The sequence below is a fragment of the Protopterus annectens genome, chromosome 8.part0 (assembly GCF_019279795.1).
Source record: "Protopterus annectens isolate FY-2018-M chromosome 8.part0, PAN1.0, whole genome shotgun sequence".
NCBI lineage: Eukaryota > Metazoa > Chordata > Ceratodontiformes > Protopteridae > Protopterus > Protopterus annectens.
In genome coordinates this window covers 874,430,285-874,451,760 of record NC_056741.1, presented here as the reverse complement: position 1 = coordinate 874,451,760, position 21,476 = coordinate 874,430,285, and the positions used below count along the sequence as shown (strand labels likewise).

The window sequence follows — 21,476 nt, the reverse complement described above, 5'->3', positions numbered from 1 at the left end:
CAAAGCTATGGAGAGGATCATAATGGAACTCATAAATAAAGACATTGGGGACCTACAGACACTGGATCCTACCCAATTTGGCTTTGTCAAGGGCAGATCCTGCCTCTTGAACTTGGTCGACTTTTTCGAAACAGTCACTAAGGCCATTAATGAGGGTAAGGCAGTTCACACAGCCTACCTTGACCTAGCAAAAGCGTTCGACACAATACCCCACTCTGGCATCATAGAAAAGCTCACCAGCTTAGATGTAAACCCATATGTCACAAGATGGGTTGCAAACTGGCTCAAGGACAGAACCCACAGGGTTAGAGTTGCTGGTGCCATGTCAGACTCTAAGCCGGTCACGAGCGGTGTCCCAAAGGGCTCAGTCCTGGGCCCCCTCTTGTTCGGCATTTATTTTTCTGAAGTGCAGGCAAACATAGGGGGATTGCGGCTGACAAAATTTGCAGTTGACTGCAAACTGGGCACCATAATTGACACTCCATCAGACACAGACATCCTCCAGAGAGGTCTCATAGAAATGGATAACTGGTGCCAGAGCCATGGCCTTAAGCTAAATGCCAAAAAATGTATAGTCATACCCTTTGGGAAAAACAAGGTAACCCCTAATTACCACATAGGTGGTAATCCATTAAACACGGAAGAAGTTATCAGGGACCTGGGGACCTAAGTTGACAGTAACCTCTCTTTTGACACTCACATTGCCAAAGTGGTTAGGAAGACCTTCTACATTGCCCACCTGATCATGAAGGATTCACATCCAGATCAGGAGAGGTCATTGTACCCTGTACTCTTCACTTATCAGACCAATGATTGAGTACAACGCCCCATTCGGAATGTACCTTACCCGACACCTGCAGCAGTTGGAAAGACCCCAAAAGTTCCTCACCAAAAGGATAAAGGGGCTCAAACATATGTCATATGCTGCCCGACTGAAGAAACTCAAGCTCTATTCAGTCGCATACCGTCTGCTCAGAGGTGATCTGTGCCTGACATACAAGGCCATGTCCAACCCGGAATTAATGGACATGCTCCACCTCAAAAAATCCAAATCCACCAGAACCACGAGAGCAAGAGACTTAAACCTCAACACGGATATAAATAGGACGTGCTGGAGGGACAGATTCATCACCCAGAGACTCCCTACACTATGGAACAGAATCCCAGTCCATGTGAGGCAGAGCCCCTCACTGACTCTGTTCAAGAGAAATCTTGACGAGTGGATGGGAGATCGTAGGTTTACCCCGGGAATCATCTCTGTGTCACTGCTGGACAGAGGCACAGCAAACTAATGGGTATAGTATTCTCATCCTAAGGGGTGATGAAAGCCACACACACTCTGGCTAGCTTATAAATGCCCTAGGGCAGATAGCTTAGTATGAACCTATGAACCTATAAAGAAAACATTATCCCCTTGAGCCACACACTCTAGGGATCTAAACCTCACCACAGCAATAAATAGGACATGCTGGAGGGATAGATTCCTGTCCCAGAGACTTCTCATGCTTTGGAACAAGATCCCAATCTACATCAGGCAGAGCTCCTCGCTAACACTCTTCAAAAGAAATCTTGACGAGTGGATGGGAAAGAGAAAGTTTACCTTGGGGATCACTTCAGTGGCTCTGGTGGACAGAGGCACAGGGAACTAATTTAAGGGGGCGGTGAAAGCCAACACATTCTGGCTAGGCTTATAAATGCCTTCTGGCAGATAGGTTCATAGGTAGGTACTAGGCTATGTCTTTTTGCCACTTGATAACTTGAGCCCTATTTTGGAGGTAGCTATGGATCCATGATGTAGAGGTGGTGTCAAGTCCTTGGTTATGAAGTTTGTGTTGGAGAATGGAGTGAGAGACCACGATAAAGGACTTAGAATAAATCAAGGAGGAGAGCATGCAGTTGATTTCAGTCATTCCTGTTTGTTTTTAAGGTATTGGTGAAACTAAGTAACATGATAGAGGTACTGTGGTAGGGTTGGAAATCATGCTGAGATGGAGAGTTTTTTTTTTTTTTTGAGGTAGTGTAAGAGTTGTGACTGAATGCATTATTTTGAGTATTTTTGATAAAGGGGAGAGGATGGCAGTAGGCCTGTATTTTGAAGTTAATTTGTATGCCTTCCTTTGTGGAGAGAGGGTATGTGTTTTTTTTTTTTTTTTTTTCATATGCTTCTCTGTTGAAGTGATTTATTAGAATTGGGATGGGATAATCTATTGCATCTCCAGCCATCTTAAGGTATTCGCCAGGTAAGCTTTTTTGGGGGGGCTAAGTGGTTTTAATTTAAGTAGTAGTTTTTTAATATAAGTAGTGGGGACTGATTGAAAGAAGAAGTTATGAAGAGGGATAGTAGGTGGTGCTGGTGTCTGGTTATTGGTATTAGGGGAATTTTAAAGTAGTGATGAGACTGAATGAACGAAATGAGAGATGAAAGCATCAGCACAATTGTTAGAGTTGTTGTTAGTGTTAAGTATAGGAGATGATTGAGTGGTGTGGCCGGGATTGAGCAGTTGGTTTATAGAAGACCAGAGTGTTTTGGGGTGCTCTGTAGTTTGTATTTTGCTGGTCAGTGTAGTATTTTTTTTAACTAACTTAATTTGAGTTTGGTTTCTGAGTTCTGTGAAGTTTTGGAGGTTTGTTAGAGGCTGGAATACATGGCTATCCTATAAAATACTATCTTTTAAGTCTCACAAGGTGTTTTGTATTTTGAGACAACCAGGAGGCAGGTTTTGCCCTAACTTTATACTAGGCATTGGTCCATCTATTAAAGCAAGTACAGACACAATACTTTGATGATGTTAAAATACAATTCATTTTTGACCGAGAGCATTATTTGTAGCAACTGGAATATTTTAGGTCAGGATGTGAACTTGTTTAACAGTGTAAGGGAGGTACCGACCTTTGTTTTTAAAAGAGGCTTCAACTTGACAGACAGTTTTGAGTGGAATTCTGACAGTAGAAACCAAGTAGAAAGTATGAAGAGAGTTGGCACGTGGAAGTGTGGATTTTGTAATTACTGTAGTTTTGTGTTGGATATTGATACTTTTCCTGTTATCTTCAAAGGGAAAAGGTTGGTTATGGCCATGTCTGTTAACTGTTCTACTGTAGGTATAGTTTACATTAGTGTGTGTCATGATTGTGGGAATTTTTACATTGGAAAAACCGAGTACCAATTAAAGAGAATTTACAAACATTTGTATGATATTTCTAAGAAAAAGGAAAACAACGCACTTTATAAACACACCAAAAATTGCCCTGGTATTCTTAATATTAAGCTTAAATTTGGTGTAATTGATAAAGTGGCAGTTGACTCTAGGGATGGTGATTGGAAAGTTTTATTGGAATACAGTGAATTCATTTGACAAATACATCTGAATGCCACCACAAAACCAGGTTTAAACAAATATATATCTTTAAACAGTGTTTTGAGATATAGATCTATTAAAATGTAAAAATGTATAAACCTATATATACAAATTTTGTTTGTAAACATTTTTTGGAAGTATTTCACAATAAAGACCAGTTATTTCTGCTTTTAATTTGTTTCTGATAATTGCATAATTTGTTTTTACATTTCTGATTGGCTGACACCAGTATTTAAATTGTGGCTTTGTACTTGCTGAAATAAAGTCTTATATGGACGATGGCGTTTGGCACGAGTTTTTGTTTTTTTGTATTTTATTAAATACGGTTTACCAGATTTGGTGAAGTCTTGGTATCCTTTTGCTACATGCCACCTTCTTGCTTTTTTCATTATTAGTACTTTAATTGTATGAAGTTTAAGAATGTATTTTAGAGCATTCTAGTTATATAGTTTTAGATAGGAGATGGGTTATGTGTTTTGCTGAAATGTGGCTGCTTCTGAATATTTGTTTTCTTTTACGTACATAGGGAGATGATCACGTAGGGTATCTGGAAGGTTACCTGTGATAAATATTTTATAAAGCAAAGAGGTAAGAATCCAGTCAGTTAATGTCCCTGTAGTGTTTTTATTATAATGGGCCAGAGTGGTGACCAGCTGTGAGAGGTCATAGAGACTTATTGATTAGTTAGGTGAGTCAGAGGAGAGTGAGAGCCATTTAATATTAAAATTACCCAGTATTAATTTTTCTTGGGAGTTATTAGATGAAATCCAACAGAAGTAGTCTTCTGCGATACAGAGGTTATCATGTGGTAAGTAAGCATTCATCATGGATAATGTTTTGTTATGGTTGAGTCTGAGGATAGAGCTGAGAATTTTGGCCTTTCCAAATTGTAGTGGATTTAGTGCTGAAGGGCTAAGCTGCAGAAAAGTTTTGAAAAGTATTGCGATTCCACTGATCAGTCTACTCTTAAGTTATAGTTTGGGGGTAGAATTTCATTATTTTTTGTTTTTTTTTTTTCAGCTTGGTTTCAGTAGAAATGTAGTTTCTACAAAACAGTGTTATCCATACTGGACTGTTTGCATGTTAATTACGCATTTGCTCAGATTGCAATTTCAGTAAAATTTGATATTTTTCTTATCTGTTTTGCATTGTTAATAAGTGGTCTTAATCAGCTAGAAATTTCTAGTGAGCAAATGAAACGAATTACATAGTAAAATATTAGCTGTGTCAAATTTCTGAAGTTTCTAGTGACCTGACCATTCTTGATAACAATAGTGAATGGTTTACTTATGGCACTCGGTGGGAGTTTTATTACTGTAAGTCTGCTGCCTTTCAGGCGGAAGAACCACATGACTTTGCTCCTTAATAGTGCTTATATGCTACTGCAGCACATTTCCTTATGTAATTTTGGCACTTGAAAGAAACAAAAAGGTTTGTAACAAAGCCATGTTGCATCCACATTACTTTGAAATTTAATGTATGTATTGGCCTCTTCTGACTTGTGTTTACTGTGTTTTTATTTTTGGTACAGGACAGTGAATTGTCTGACCTTGAGATGGCGTCAGCAGGGGGCAACAAGACTGATGAAAATGCCCCAGTGTACTGCATCTGCCGCAAGCCAGACATTAACTGTTTCATGATGTAAGTAGAAGTTTGGGTTGGGTGAGAGAGTTTGTAATTTGCATGCACTGAAACTTCGGGAAGAAGTGTTGCTGTTAATTAAGTAACCAAAAATTTTAAATGGTCTGATGTGTTCTGTGGTTGTTTTGTATAATCAGACTCCTTAGACGTGCACTGAATATTTTTTTCACATTTTTATGTGTATCATTTTCCCTTTTATAATCTTACTGTTTGTCCGGAAGTTGACGCAAGCTGCAGTGCAACGTTGTTAGTTCCCTGCAAACTGTTTCTTTTTTAGTGGAGCTTATGAAAAGGGAAGAAAATAATTGTAATTGTGAGTTTTTTTTAATATTTAACTTAACTTTCTGTATACAATTATTTTGAATTATTGAAAGTTTGGTTTAATGAATAAACTGTGGAAATTCCTGTCCAAAAGGAATATAACTTTGTACATTTGATATTTTTTTATTTAACAAAACAGGCAACTGCACCTGTGTGATGTGCTAAATCAGTCTCACCACATGATATGGCAATTGGTATTCTCCACTCTTAGGTTTGTAGGTGCATACTATGCCAACGACCACAGGGATCAAGTCACATATCTAAAATGTATCTGAGAAGTTTAGGTACCTTAAGATTACTTTATTGGGTATAGGTAGGCTAGGGATTTGGCTATCAAGTATTTATAGGCTTGTCCAAGGTGAGGAAAGCTTGGGGGGGTTGGTGGAGTTTCTTGTTTAGACTCTTGGCATTGAGCAGCAACACCTTTATATTTTCAAAGGTAGGTTTTGCTTTGTCAGAAGGGTTACCAGTTTGGTATTGCCTAGAAAAGGTACAGTTGAAGAGGACAATATTTTAGCCAATATTGGAAAGCCTGGAGTAAGTGGGTACAAACTGTCTCTGGCATACCAGAGTGGTCTGTTGACCTTATCATCCCAGACTGAAAGTCTTGCACTCCTTGGACTGACATCAGAAACAAAGCCAATAATTATTAGTCTGTCATCTTCAGGTCATACTGTGGCAACACCAGGTAGATCGATTGCTTGACACTGTAGTGCAGCATAATAATGGATGCTGCACTTGCTTGATTTGGTGGTACCTCGGGTGGATGTAGAAGATCCTATGGCACCTGTTGTAAAGAGTAAGGGATCCTTTATATATGCACAAAAATAACTCTAGTTTGCGAAATATTTACATATTTGCACATGTACAAATATGTAGATATGCAAATCTGTTTACACAGTCGTATTAACTTTTCATCCCTATTGGACCCCACTCCTCCTTCCATAACCACCATGTGATCTTACTTAATATTGTTCCTAAAATCCATTTACCATTAAATGTAATTTCATTTGTTCTTTCACTCCATGTAACCAAAACATATTCTGTACTTCTGTTCTTATAATAGCCATATTTAATCAGACATTTTATTTTATCCACTTTTTATATCTTCAAAAAAGTCATCTTTGCACAGTTTTCCCCTTAACTTTTTTTTACTCTTTTACATTTAAAAACCACGTTACATAGTTTCTTCTTGTTGACAGTGTAAACATATTCTATCACTTTTCTTCTTATATGACATATTTCCTTTTACTGGCAATTTATCTATTACCAGTCTCCACAAAAAATCTTGACGTTCTACTTTCTGATGACACGATTTGCTCCTTATTTTTGTAGCTGTAATTTTTTCATCTGTTAGATTTTTCCCATGATTTTACATAGTAATGATGTTCTTCGTGTTTCACTGTTTCAGGTATAACCTGTGGGTTATCCCTGCTGTGGTAGCCCTCTGCCGGCCCGAATACCAGAGTCAGAGTTTTTCTTTGTCGGCTGCTGTCGCCTGTAGTCTGACGTCAGGTCATCAGTGCTATAAAGCAAGGCAGCTGACACCATTACATCCGTCTTTTTTGCCATGGAGCCCGTAGCAGAAGCAATTCTCATGTGTGCCCGCCGGTCGCTACCAGAGTTTGAATTACAGCTGAAACCATCTAAAGCTAAGTACCCCATTGGGGATCCTTTTTTCTTGCATTAACCAATGTCTGAAAAAGTTAACAGTTGTCTCGTCTGTGGAAAGCAGATCCCACACCGAGACTTAAATTCATACTGCGTCACTTGTTTAGGCCCAGACCACGACGTCTGCCATTGCCGGTTCTGTGCCCTCTTTAATGCTAGAACAATTCGCCGTAGAGCTCTTATTGCAGACAAGTATTTGAGTCTCCCGTCTTCGGATTCCGAAATGGCGTCCGTCAGCCAATAATCCGTAAATATTCTGAAAAAATGCAGAAATAAAGATGGAGACAGACCACATGAGGCTAAGCATTCGACGACTCTACTGCTAAGCAGGTCGTCAGTTCTCCGGAATTCAGTAAGGTGCTTTCGCAGCCCCTGATGCCCTATGCAATATCTACACAGGCCTCTACCGAGACCCTTTTGGAGTCTGGTGTGCCGCTGTAATCTTCATCTTCCGAGCCTTTGGTTGTCTCTGCCTTGGTTGGGTCTGGAGCTGTGACACAGGCACCATCTTCTGAGGAGGCCTTTCACACTACCGAATCTAGACAAAAAAATGACGTCTTCTCTGACTACCGTTTTTCTCAGACCAATGTATATTCTTAGGCCTAGAAGCCAGGCCACTGCTAAAAAATCTACCTCTAGCCACCAACTTGCTCCTGCTCCACCACTCCAAGCACAAATGCTTAAAATGGCGGAGGATCTTATCTCCCTTATCAGGGGTACTCAGGCCGCAAATTCTAAAAGGAAAAGACACCCTTCTCCTGAAATTTTGACAGAACAGGATTCTGAGGAATCTGATTATTCAGATTTTGAAGAGGAACAACAGCCTCTGACTGCTTATGAGGATTCATATGCAGAGGAATCTATTCCATGTTCTTCATGTTTCACTGTTGCAGTCATCACATTTGGGTTATCCCTGCCAGGGTATCCCTCGGCCGGCCCGAATACCTTAGACTTAGTATTTCTGCGTCAGTTGCTGTCGCTTGAAGACTGAGGTCAGGTCAGTGGTATAAAGGAAGGCATCCAACGCCATTACATCAGTCTTTCTTGCTGTGAAGCCCGAAGCAGAAGCAGTTCGCACGAGTGCCGGTCTGCCGCTACCTGAGTTTCATTTCCAAATTGAAGTTATGGTCTTCGAAAGCCAAGGACACTGTTGGGGATCCTTTTTTCTTGTACTAACCGATGTAAGAAAAAGTTAATAATTGTCTCACTTGTGGAAAGCAAATACCACACCGGGACTTCCACTCTTACTGCGTCACTTGTCTAGGCCAAGACCACGACGTCCCTCATTGTCGCTTCTGTGCTTTAATCCCAGAACTATCTGTCATTAGGCCCTTATTATAGTTAGATATTTCCATTTACAGTCCTCAAATTCCGATATGGCTTTGGTAAGCTATCAGACAGCAGATGATCCGAAAAAATGTAAAGATAAAGACAAGACCGCACATGACCAAACCTTCTGACGACGCTTCCGTTAAGCTGGTTGTCAGTCCTCCGGAAGTCAGTGAGGTGCTTTCGCAGCCCCAGATGCCCGCTTCAGTTAATTTGCAGGCTGCTACCGAGACCCTTTTGGCGTCCGGTATGCAGCAGAACTCTCTATTGTCTAAGGATCCTGTGGTTGTCTCTACCTTGGATGGGTCCGGAGCTGCTATGCAGGCACCGGCTTCCAAGGAAGTCCTTCGCAACACCGAATCCCGACATAAACCGACGTAGTCTTTCACAACTACCATTCTTTCGAAATCAACAGAGTTCCTTAGGCCCAGGGGTCGAACCACTCCCAAGAAACCGACTACCCATTCTCAGGCGCCTGCTCCCTTGCCTCAGTCTCAAATGCTTAAAATGGCAGAAGACCTTGTCATGCTGATTAAGGGCCAAGCCACCCCCCTCAAAAAGGAAAAGAGATCTGTCTCCAGTAATTTTGTCTGAACAAGAGTCAGATGAATCCAGTGCATCTGACTATGAATACATGCAGCCCCTCTCCACATGTGAGGATTCTGATGCAGAGGAATCCATTCCTTCGGCCTGTCCCCCAGAGGATTTTTCCTTTGGGGAAACCCTGCATACCTTAAGGGAGCATTTCCAATGGGAGAGTCAAGACTACCCACAGTCTAAAAAGAGACTCAAAAGAGTTCCTGGAAATTCCACAACACAGACCCTTAGCCATCCCCCCAGTCTTAAATGTGATGGATGATATCTTCCTTGAATCCAGCTTGACTCCGGCACCCTCCCTCCTGCTCCCAGAAAACCAGGCAGGTACTACAGAGTCCCTGACTCACACAAATATCTTTTTAAAAATCCTACAGCTGACCCTGAGGTCATTACCCAAGGGCCTAAAGGGATTAAAGCAACCTCAGCTAAGAATCTCACCCCCTTAGACAGGAATTCCCGAGCACTGGACAGATGGAGTAAAAAAAAGTGTACACCTCAGCTACTGTTGCTATCAGTGCACAAATTGTCAATTCCATATGCTTACGTATCAGCAACATACCTTGGAACTCCTTAAACAAAAAATGTTCTCCTTTCCTGCATGGGCAGAATCTAAAGATTTACAGGACTTAATGCATTCTGCTGGTCAAGTAGCTAAACACACTTTGCACTGTGGTTTTGATGCCCTAGAAGCTTCTTGCAGAGCAGCAGTCACCAGATGTCATTAGAAGACATGCATGGGTTAAGGAACAACCCCTGCCAGACCATGTCAAAGTAAAATTGTTGGATGCAGCCTTGCACAAAGATAACTTATTTGGCACTAAAGCAGAAGAGGTATTAAAAAAGATGGAAGAAAAAGCAAAATCTATGCAGACTGTTAAAGATTCCTTACAGGTCCAGCCCCCTAGGTTCAGCAGGCATTTTCCCTCCAAGCACTGGTCCTTTCCTGCTCTGAGTAGACAGGGCCAGCCTAGGCCCTGTGGAAACAGAACCCGCCAGACAGCAGCCCCAGGGGTTGCAGATACCTAAGCAGTGGACTACCTCCACTTCAAAACCAGGGAGATGTTCATCGTGTTTCACTGTTGCAGTCATTATACTTGGGTTATCCTGCTGGCAGGCTACCCGCAGTCGGCCTGAATTCCAAAGTCCTGGTCCGGCGTCGGTTGCTGTCGCCTCTTCCCTGACGTCAGTGCGCCAGGGGTATAAAAGATGCAGCCGACGCCATTTTCTTCAGTTTTTCTTGCCCCAGATGTCAGGTGCCCCTAGAAGGGTATGCTAAATAAATTATGCCAATAAACATGCATGCACTAAAATAAACATTTCCTTCATCTACAAGCAAATACATCACACAGGTTGTAAAGAATAGAGAAGTAAAGCCCGAAGCAAAAGCAGTTCGCAAGTGCCGGTTGGCCGACTCCTGAGATTTCCGAAATTGAATTTCAGATCCAAAGTCTTCTATAAAGCTAAGTACCTCATTGGGGAAACTTTTTTTCTTGCTCCAGATTGATGTCAGAAAAAGTTAACAATTGTATTTCTTGTGGGAAGCAAATACCTCATAAGGATTTTCACTCTTACTGTATTCCTTGCCTAGGCCCTGACCACGAAATTGCTAGTTGTCGGTTTTGTGCTAGATTTAACCAATGCACTATTAAGCGTCGGTACAATTTTGCTTTTCATTACTTTGGCCGAAGGTTTAACTACATAATGCCGTCGGAACAGCCGACCGGAGTTCATAAAAAGCGCAAGGAAAAAAAAAAAGACAGGCATCCGAGGTCCAAAACCGACGATGAAGCCTCTTCTAGGTCAGTCGCCGGTTCTCAGTGAGGCGCTTTCGCAGCCCCTGACACCCGCTACCTGAGAGCCACAGTCCGCCTCCGACTCCCATGTGGAGACAGCTAGGCCTCTGGATACTCAAGGTATTGGGCCTTCGGAAACTAATCCCTCAGATGTGTCCGGAGCCGCTGAGCAGTCATCGGCTTCTGAGGGTATTTTCAGACCTACACAGCTTTATATCAAGCCAACTTCATCATCAAAGACAAAGACTAAAACAGTTTTAAAGACAAGAAAACAAGTACAGCATTCTCCAGGACAGACTTCCATGCCTAAGAAACAGATGCTCAAAATGGCAGAAGACCTAATTACTTTGATCAGGGGCTCCCATCCCCCTCCTGATAAGAGGCCTAGGCAAGATACTGAATATGATTCCTCTGATCATGTTTCCATTTCCTCTGACTCGTCTTCAGAACAGGGATACTCTGTTCCTCCCTATGAGGATTCTGATGCTGAAGAATCTGTTCCTTCAGCTTCTCCTCCTGAGGATTATTCATTTGGGGAAACCTTGCATACCATAAGGGAGCATTTCCACTGGGAGAGCCAAGATTATTCAGATTCTAAGAAAAGGCTCAGAGACTTTCTTTTACTACCTCAGCACAGACCTCTTGCTATTCTTCCTGTTCTAGACATTGTAGATGATGTTTTTTCAGAGTCCGGCCTGTCTACCAACTCTTACCTCCTGCACTTGTTAAGCCAGACAGATACTACAGGGTTCCAGATTCTCATAAATTTCTATATAAAAACCCTGCTGCTGACCCAGAAACTATTTCACAGGGTCCCAAAGGGGTCAAAGCTGCTACTGCAAAAAACCCTGTCCCCTCAGACAGAGATTCTAGGGCACTGGACAGATGGGGGAAAAAGTTTACACTTCTGCTACCTTGGCTGTAAGGGCTTTAAATTGTCAGTTTCATATGCTTAAATATCAACAATATTTAATGTCTCTGTTAAAACAGAAAATGTTGACAAATTCTGAATGTGCTGAGAACAAGGAATTGCAGGATTTATTGCATGCAGCTGAACAAGTGGGAAAACATACTTTGCAATGTGGTTATGATTCACTGGAGGCCTCTTGCAGGGCCGCTGTAACAGGCTCGGTCATTAGAAGGCATGCGTGGTTAAAAGAACAGACTCTGCCTGATCATATTAAAGCAAAATTATTGGATGCTCCATTACAGCATGATACTTTGTTTGGTGTTGAGGCAGAAGAGGTGTTGAAGAAAATGGAGGATAAAGCTAAATCTATGCAGACAGTGAAGGCTTTCTTACAGGTGCAGCCACCCAGATTTAGCAGGAACTGGCCTTCTAAAAATTGTTCCTTTCCCGTGTCAGACAGGCCACAAAGAGGCAGTTACAGATGCCCTAGAGGCAGAGAACAGCCCCAGGGCTCATACAGGCCCAAACAGTGGGGTGCTTCTACCTCCAAAAGCAGAGAAGACAAATCACAGCCATATAGGAAACAGTCCCAATGACTTCCCTCTGCCAATGCCAAACATTTATCTTTTGGCAGCACACTTAGGGGGAAAGCTAGCACTTTTTTCACAAAATTGGCACATGATTACCCAAGACAAATGGGTCTTAAATATCGTCTCTCAGGGCTACTTTCACACCCTTCCAAAGGCAAAAGGTATGCCAGACCTGCCACACAATCAGTGGGCAGAGGCACAAAACCAAGTTTCATCCCTCATGGCATGAGGGCTATTCAGGCAGTGCCAAGAGCAGGGACAAGGATTTTACTCAAGACTTTTCTTAGTACCAAGAAAGAACAAAGCATGGAGACCAATTCTGGACCCGTCTATTCTAAATACTTTTCTGGACGTTCTGAAATTTAAAAATATTGACTCTGCAGCAGCTTTTGCCCATGCTGGGCAAAAAGGCTTGGCTTTTAACTTTGGACCTCAAAGAGGCATACCTGTATGTCCCAATCAGACAATCTTGCAGAAGATACCTCCGATTCATAGCTGGCTCAAAGCACTACCAATTCACTGCACTGCCCTTTGGCTTATCTACTGCACCCAGGGTCTTCACAAAATGCCTGGAACCAGTAATTGCATTTTGCAGACAAAGAGAAATTCAAATATATCCCTACTTAGACGACTGCCTTATTCAAGCAGAGGCCAAATACATTCTAGTAAAGCATCTGGCGTTTGTAAAAAGATTACTAATTTGCCTAGGGTACACAGTAAACAAAAAGAAATCAAAACTAGTACCCTCTCAAGAGATAATATTCCCGGGTGCAAGCTTAAATACAACTGCCCAGATGGCTTATCTCACGCCAGACAAACAAAGGCACCTGACTTCTTACTTCGAAAACATGGCAACAAAGACCCAGTTATCTGCAAGAAAAATTCTGCAGGCTCTGGGCTACATGGGCTCCTGCATTCTGCTAATTCCATATGCAAGACTGCATATGAGGAAACTACAATGGTACCTAAAAAGTGTTTGGACTTAACATTGCCACAGCCTGGAATCATCAATTTCCCTCATTCTTTGCCTGCAACAGGAGTTTCGATGGTGGGCACAGGCCTGTCACCACAACAAGGGACAGCCATTCACTTTACCCACAGCCAGGCAAACACTAACAACAGATGCATCAGATTATGCCTGGGGAGCCCACATGGCAGGAAAATGTATTCAGGGCACATGGCCCCCAAGCCAAAGGCATCTATACATCAATCAAAAAGAGATGCTAGCTGTACAAAATGCCCTGACAGCCTTCAAGGACTTACTTCAGCCAGGACAGCTGCTGATAGACTGACAACACCACAGTCATGTGGTACATAAACAAACAGGGGGGCACACATTCATACCCCCTCTGCAGACAAGCCATGATTTTGTGGAACACAGCATTGACTTACCAAGTACACCTGCAAGCACAATTCCTGCCAGGAAAAACAAATGCTCTGGCAGATGAACTAAGCAGAAAGCTCATGGACCCTCACGAGTGGAAACTAGATCCACAAATCTTCAGCATAATAACAAGGAAATGGGGGCGCCCAGACATAGATCTTTTTGCCTCCCCTCACAACTGCCAACTTCAGAGATTCTGCACAAGGATATATCACAAACAAGCATGGAAAGTGGATGCCCTGTCATTCAGCTGGAACAACCTTACAGTATATGCCTTTCCTCCACTGCTTCTCCTCCCCAAGGTACTCCTAAAGGTCAGACAAGAGAAGACACAAATGATACTGATTGCCCCAGATTGGCCACACCAACACTGGTACCCAATCCTAAGGAGCTTGTCCTAAGGCCCAGCGTGGACATTGCCTCTAATTCCTCATTTACTGACCCAATAAAACAATCAGATTCTGCACAGCCAACTCAGAACTCTAAATTTAGCTGCATAGCGGATACTGTAACCATTCAGAATACACCTCTCTCTAAAGCGGTTATGGACGTCATTTTGGAGGCCAGGAGGCCCTGGACCAGAAAATCTTATGCAGAAAAATTGAAGAGATTCTGTGCACGGAACCAGGCACAAGGAATTGACATGCTTGTTCCAAATATTCCTCAGATTTTACAATATCTAACTGAGATGCTGGACAAAGGCCTATCCTTCTCATCAATTAAGATCCATGCCTCTGCCATTTCAGCTCATTACAATACAGACCCACCTATTTTTTTCACATCCATTGCTTAGGCAGTTCCTCAGGGGGGCCAAAAACATAAGCCCTCCAAGGAGAGCACCAATACCTGCATGGGACCTCAATTTTGTCTTGGAAAAACTCACAATGTCTCCTTTTAAGCCAGCCAATACAGCTGACATAAAATTCTTATCATGGAAAACAGCTCTGCTCCTAGCAATAACTTCAGCAAGAAGAGTCTCAGAGTTACAGGCATTAATGGCTGTGGAACCTTTTATTATCTTCCATCCGGACAGGGTTTCTCTAAGGACAAACCCAACATTTATGCCTAAGGTAGTGTCCAGTGTGGCTCTAAACCAAACCATTCATTTGCCTACTTTTTATCCAAACCCGCAGAATAAAGGGGAGAGACTCCTGCATTCTTTGGACATATACAGACAGCTATGCTTCTACTTGGACAAAACTAAAGCTTTCAGAAAGACTGAGCAACTTTTAGTGGCATATGCTGCAGGATCACAAGGAAAGGCTATCTCAAAGCAGACTATTTCAAAATGGATAGGACACTGCATTCGTTTCTGCTATTCGCAACATGGTAAATCATTGCCTAAGGGCATTAGACCACATTCTACCAGGGCAGCAGCCACCTCAGCAGCCTTCCTCAGAGGAGTACCAACCAAGGATATTTTGGAGGCTGCAACTTGGACTTCAGTGCACACTTTTTCTAAGCACTACCACTTGCCTCTTTACTCTAAATCCAACGCAGGCTTTGCCACTGCAGTCTTGCAGGGCCTTATAGCTACTCCTAATTCTATTTAGACCCAGCTGCCCAACCTCAGCTTTGGGATTCAACGCAAGTGTAATGACTGCAACAGTGAAACACGATGAACATAGTACAGATGTGTACCTATCATAAATGTAGATGTTAGAGTGTATTCACTGCTGCAGTCCAGGTTACCCACCCACCATCCCCCTTTCTTTGCTGGGACTTATCTGTACCTCTCTATCCTATACAACCTATCTGGTGTATTTGCTTGTAGATGAAGGTATGGTTTATTTTAGTGCATGCTTTTATTAGCAATGTTTTTTAGCCTACCCTTTTTGGGGGCACCTGACATCTGGGGCAAGAAAAACTGAAGAAAATAGCATCAGCTGCATCTTTTATACCCCTGACGCACTGACGTCAGGGAAGAGGCGACAGCAACCGACACCGGACCAGGACTTTGGAATTCAGGCCGACTGTGGGTAGCCTGCCAGCAGGATAATCCAAGTGTAATGACTGCAACAGTGAATACACTCGAACATCTACATTTATGGTTGGTAAACAACTGTACTTTCTACGCCACCCCTTTATGGTAAGAACTCACAATGACTCGCCCCTTCCCAACCTCACCTCTGCCCACCTTCACATACCCCTAGGAGGAAAACTCTCCTTTCACTCGAGCAACCGGGGCCACCATTACCAAGGACCAATGGGTTCTGAACATTGTGTCTCAAGGTACAAATTCTCCTTCCACACCCTTCAAACCCAAAAGGGTTCCCAGGTCTACCACCAAATCGGTGGGCAGACGCTCAAAAGTAAATCCATTCCCTGCTCTCCTTGGGGGCAGTAGAGCATGTTCCTGCAGAGCAGATAGGCCAAGGCTTCTACTCCAGACCTTTTCTGTTGCCCAGAAAAGAGGGCACCTGGCATCCCATCCCTCAATCTATCCATTCTAAGCACCTTTCTGGTGATCCCAAAATTCAAAATGCTCACCGTCCAGCAGCCGCTGCCCATGCTCTCCAAGGATGCCTGGCTGGCTACCCTGGACCTAAAAGATTCCTACCTCCATGTTCGTATCAGGGAGTCCTGCAGAAAATATCTCTGCTTCAGGGCAGGATCTCAACACTTTCAGATCTCTGCGCTTCCCTTTGGCTTATCTACTGCTACCAGAGTTTTCACAAAATGCCTGGCTCCGGCCTTTGCCTTTTGCAGACAAAGAAATATTAAAATTTACCCCTACTTAGACGACTGCCTTATTCAGGTAGAAAGCCAGGAAAAACTGCTCAAAGACCTGGGCTTTGTAAAGGACTTACTGACCTCCCTCGGGTACACAATCAACGAAAAGAAATCCAAACAGGTACCCACCAGAAGGATAATCTTCCTGGGAGCAAATCTGGACACAGCATCCCAGATGGCATGCCTTACACCAGAGAAACAAATTTTCCTATCAACTTGCTTCTCTCAACTGGCCACCAGGCCCCAGCTTTCTGTAAGGAAAATCCTGCAAGACCTGGGGTTCATGGCCTCTTGCATATTCCAGACTGCATATGAGGAAACGTCAGTGGTACCTAAAGAGCCTTTGATGTTAGCACTCTCAAGATCTGGAAACTCTTTTGCCTATAATTACTTGCCTGAGGAAGGAATTTCTTTGGTGGGCAACAGCCTGCTCCCACAACAAGGGACTGCCCTTCTCCCCACTCCCTGCCACCTAGACACTCACCACAGACACATCAGACTATGCTTGGGGTGCACACCTGGACAGCAGGTGCATACTTGGCCAATGGAACCCCCAGCAGCTCCTTCTGCTCATCAGTCTAAAAGAGATGATGGCTGTGCAGCAGGGCTTAATAACTTTCAAACCCCTTCTTTCTCCAGGGGTTCTCCTGATCAAGACAACACCACTGTGATGTGGTACATCAACAAGCAGGGAGGGACTCACTGTACCCACTGTGCAGACTGCCCATGACCCTTTGGTTCACAGCTTCTTCCATGCAAATACTGCTCAAAATAAGGGAGGAAAAACCAAGGACCATTCTCATAGCTCCAGACTGGCCCAGACAGCACTGGTACCCCTTGCTGCACAGCCTGTCCCTGCTGCCTCCATGGAATCTAGCTCAGATTCCAAACCTTCTAACCAAGAGGGAAGGGGAACTCATGCACCCCCAACTGCAGATGCTCAGTTTGGCAGCTTGGCTTATACTCTAGCCCCTGACCAATCTGCCATCCTCAGTAAGCAGGCTCTGGATGTTGTCCGAGAGGCCAGATGTCCTAGCACCAGAAAGTCTTATGCAGATAAATTGAAAAGGTTCTGCACCTGGATCCAGGCTAAGGGGGCTAATAATGTCACAGCCCTCCATCCCTCTCATCCTGGATTATTTAACTGGCCTGCTACACATTGGTCTCTCCTTCCCTGTATTAAAATTCATGCCTCTGCTTTTTCTACTTATTTTCCCACTGAGCAGCCTCTCTTTTCACACCCTCTGATTAAACAGTTCCTCAGAGTGGCTAGCAACTTGAGGCCCCCCAGAAGGGCACCAACACCAGCTTGGGACCTTAACTTTGTCTTGGAAAAGCTCACCCTGCCCCCTTTCGAACCAGCTTCTTCTGAAGAGCTAAAAATTCTCTCCTGGAAGACGGCCTTCCTCCTGGCCATCACTTCAGCCAGAAGAGCCTCTGAGCTTCAAGCACTCATGGCTGTGGAACCGTTCATCGTCTTCCATGCAGCCAGGGTATCCCTCAGAACTAATCCATCCTTCATGCCCAAGGTGGTGTCCAGTGTGGTCTCAACCAAATCCATCCATTTACACACCTTCTTTCCTAACCCCAAAACAAGGGGGGAAGGATTCTGCACTCTCTAGATGTGCACAGACAGGTCAGATACTATTTGGACAGGACTAAACCCTTCAGAAAGTCTGATCAATTGCTTGTAGCTTTGCTTCAGGGGCAGAATGCAAAGCCATCTCCAAGCAGACCATTTCCAAATGGATAGCACACTCACACTGCATCCATTTCTGCTACAAACAGCATGGCAAGCCTCCCCCCAAGGGGGTCAGGACACACTCCACCAAAGTAGCCTCCATGTCTGCAGCTTTCCTCAGAAGAGTCCCCACCAAGGACATCCTGGAGGCTGCCACCTGGACATCTGTTCATACTGTTACCAAGCATTACCACCTGCTTCTCTTCTCCAGATCCAGAGCAGGGTTTGCCTCTGCAGTCTTACAGGGCATGCTAGCCAGCCCCTAGCTTCCTGGACTGCCTCCACCCGTATCCTCAGCTTTGGGAATCTACCCAAATGTGATGACTGCAACAGTGAAACATGAAGAACATAGTACAGTTGTGTACACTTACCATAAATGTAGATGTTCATGTGTATTCACTGTTGCATTCCTGGTTTTCCTCCATCCCCCTTTCTCTTTTTCTTCCTTGTTGTTCCCATTTCCTTACAAGGGACATTTTGTTATTTATTTTCCACTGGTGGGATTCTACCACCAGATCCTGGCCTCCTACTTTGGGGGCTCTTGACAGGTTAGGGCAAGAAAAACTGATGTAATGGTGTTGTATACCTTCCTTTATACCACTGATGACTGGACGTCAGTCCTCAAGCGACAGCAACCGACGCAGAAATACTAACTCTATGGTATCCGGGCCGGCCAAAGGCTATCCTGGCAGGGATTACCCAAATGTGATGACAGCAACAGTGAATACACTGGAACATCTACATTTGTACACAACTGTACTTTCTGCCTCCCCACCAGAAGACCTTTCCTTTGTGGAAACCCTTCACACCCTCAGGGAACATTTCTAGTGGGAATCTCAGGACTTTCCCCAGTCTAAGAAAAGAATAAGAGAGTTTCTGGATCTGCCCCAGCACAGACCCCTGGCCACCCCCACCCCCAACCCCTCCCCATCTTGGAAGTGATGGATGATGTTTTTCATGAATCCAGGTTAGCCCCTGACACCCTCCCACCTCCTCGCAGTAAACCTGACGGGTATTACAGAGTACCGGATTCTCACAAATACCTGTACAGAAATCCTGCTGCAGACCCAGATGTTATTACACAAGGACCGAAAGGAGCCAAGACCAGTTCTGCCAAGAAACCTGTTCCTTCTGGTAAGGATTCCAGAGCTCTGGACAGATGGGGTAAAAAAGTATACACCTCTGCAACCAGCTATCAGAGCACTCAGCTGTCAGTTCCATATGTTAAAATATCAACAACACACTTTGGAACTATTAAAACAAAAGATTTCAATGATGTTCATCGTGCATACAGCTGCAGTCATAACAGATGGGTTCTCCTGCCGTTAGGCGGGTCCTCGGTCGGCCGAATTCCAAAGTCTAGGTCCGGCGTCGGTTGTCGTTGCTTCTTCCCTGACGTCAGTGCGACAGGGGTATAAAGGAACCAGCCAACGCCATTTTCTTCAGTCTTTCTTGCCGTGCGGTGCCCGAAGCAGAAGCAGTTCGCAAGTGCCGGTCGGCCAGCTCCTGAGATTACAAAAATTTGCAAACCGAAATCTTCTTAAAAGCTAAGTACCCCGTTGGGGAAACTTTTCTTGCCTCAGACCGATGTAAGACAAAGTTAATAATTATATTTCTTGTGGGAAGCAAATACCGCATAAGGATTTCTATTCCCTCTGTATACCTTGTTTAGGCCCAGACCACGATGTCTCGGTCTGTCGCTTTTGTGCTACATTCAACAAACGCACTATTAAGCGTCGGGCGGAGTTCGCCCAGCATTATTTTGGGAAAACATTTAACTATACAATGTCGTCGGATACTCCGACTCCGGTTTTGTGTAAAAAACACAGACAAGGACCGACACACGAGGTCTGCGGTCTCTACTGACACCACGCCAAAGCAGACTACACGTGGTCCGGTTCTAAGTGAGGCGCCTACGCAGCCCCTGACTACCGACGACACTTCTTTGACGGTGTCTCCTGTGCCCGAGGTCGCAGGCTCCTCGGCCCACACCCCGACTACAGATACCGAAACCACTCTTGGCGTTGAAACTCAGAATGTGGACAGGTCCACCTCCACTCAAGGTGTCTTCATACCTTCCTCTTCTTTCTCCATCAAGGCTTTCACAAAGTCTAAAGCAACCATGCACTCGAAGAGACCAGCTACACAAGGCCCATCTCCAGGCCCCATGCCTAAGAAACAGATGCTTAAAATTGCTGAGGATTTAATTAATCTTATCAGAGGTTCTCAGTCCCCACCGGACAAAAGGCCCAGAGTGGAGGAAGATTCCCCCTCCTCTGAACAGGGCTCCCTTATTTCAGAGCATTCTGATGATCAGGAACATTCTTACTCCCCTTTTGAAGACTCTGATACGGAGGAGTCCATCCCTTCTGTCCCCCCCCCCCCCCCCCAGAGGATTACTCATTTGGGGAAACTTTGCATACCTTAAGGGAACACTTCCACTGGGAAGGCCAAGATTATTCAGATTCCAAGAAAAGGCTCAGGGAATTTCTCTTGCTACCTCAGCACAGGCCTCTGGCTATACCTCCTGTCTTGGACATCTTAGATGATGTTTACTCGGAGGCTTGCCTTAACCCGGACTCTCTACCTCCAGCTCCAGTTAAGCCTGACAGGTACTACAGGGTTCCTGACTCACACTAATTTCTATACAAAAGCCATGCTGCTGACCCAGAAACCATTTCACAGGGCCCCAAGGGAGTTAAGGCCTCCATTGCTAAAAATCCATTACCTTCCGAGAGAGACTCCAGATCCTTAGAAAGGTGGGGAAAAAAGGTATATACCTCGGCTAACTTATCCATGAGGGCCTTAAACTGTCAGTTTCATATGCTAAAATACCAACAGTTTTTGTTATCACAATTGAAAAGTAAAATGTCACAACCTGAACAACCAGAGTTGAAGGAGTTGCAGGATTTGATGCATAGTGCAGAACAAGTGGGTAAGCATACCTTACAATGTGGTTTTGATGCTCTAGAGGCCTCATGTAGACCTGCTGTTACAGGATCAGTCCTACGTAGGCATGCCTGGCTCAAGGAACAAGCCTTGCCTGATCATGTCAAAGCTAAATTACTAGACGCTCCTCTTCAAAAGGATGTACTTTTTGGTGCTAATGCTGAGGAGGTGTTAAGGAAAATGGAGGAAAAGGCTAAATCAATGCAAACTGTGAAAGAATTTCTACAGGTACAACCCCCACGTTTTAGTAGAAATTGGCCTTCCAAAAACTGGTCCTTTCCTGCCACGGACAGACCCCAAAGAGGCAGATACAGGCGCCCGAGGGGCAGAGGACAATCACAAGGATCGTTTAGAGGCAGACAATGGCAAGCTCCTACACAAAGAGGTGGTGAGGATAACTCGCAATCTTTCAGAAAGCAAACCCAATGACTTTCCCCTTTGCATGCCAACCAAGTCTCAAA

The 21,476-nt window shown here is 44.0% G+C and overlaps 1 protein-coding gene across 5 annotated transcripts in view; it reads left to right on the top strand.

Annotated features, from left to right (window-relative positions):
* Window positions 1–21,476, top strand: part of CXXC1 (CXXC finger protein 1) — a 1,961,705-nt gene that overhangs the window by 105,914 nt on the left and 1,834,315 nt on the right. For 4 of the 5 annotated variants that reach the window (XM_044080389.1, XM_044080388.1, XM_044080386.1 and 1 more), the window contains exon 2: window positions 4,888–4,997. In XM_044080389.1, coding sequence (XP_043936324.1) covers window positions 4,888–4,997 — 110 coding nt within the window. Of the gene's footprint in view, window positions 1–3,924; window positions 3,945–4,887; window positions 4,998–21,476 lie in introns of those variants that run through there. The other variant, XM_044080387.1, reaches the window with a different exon arrangement.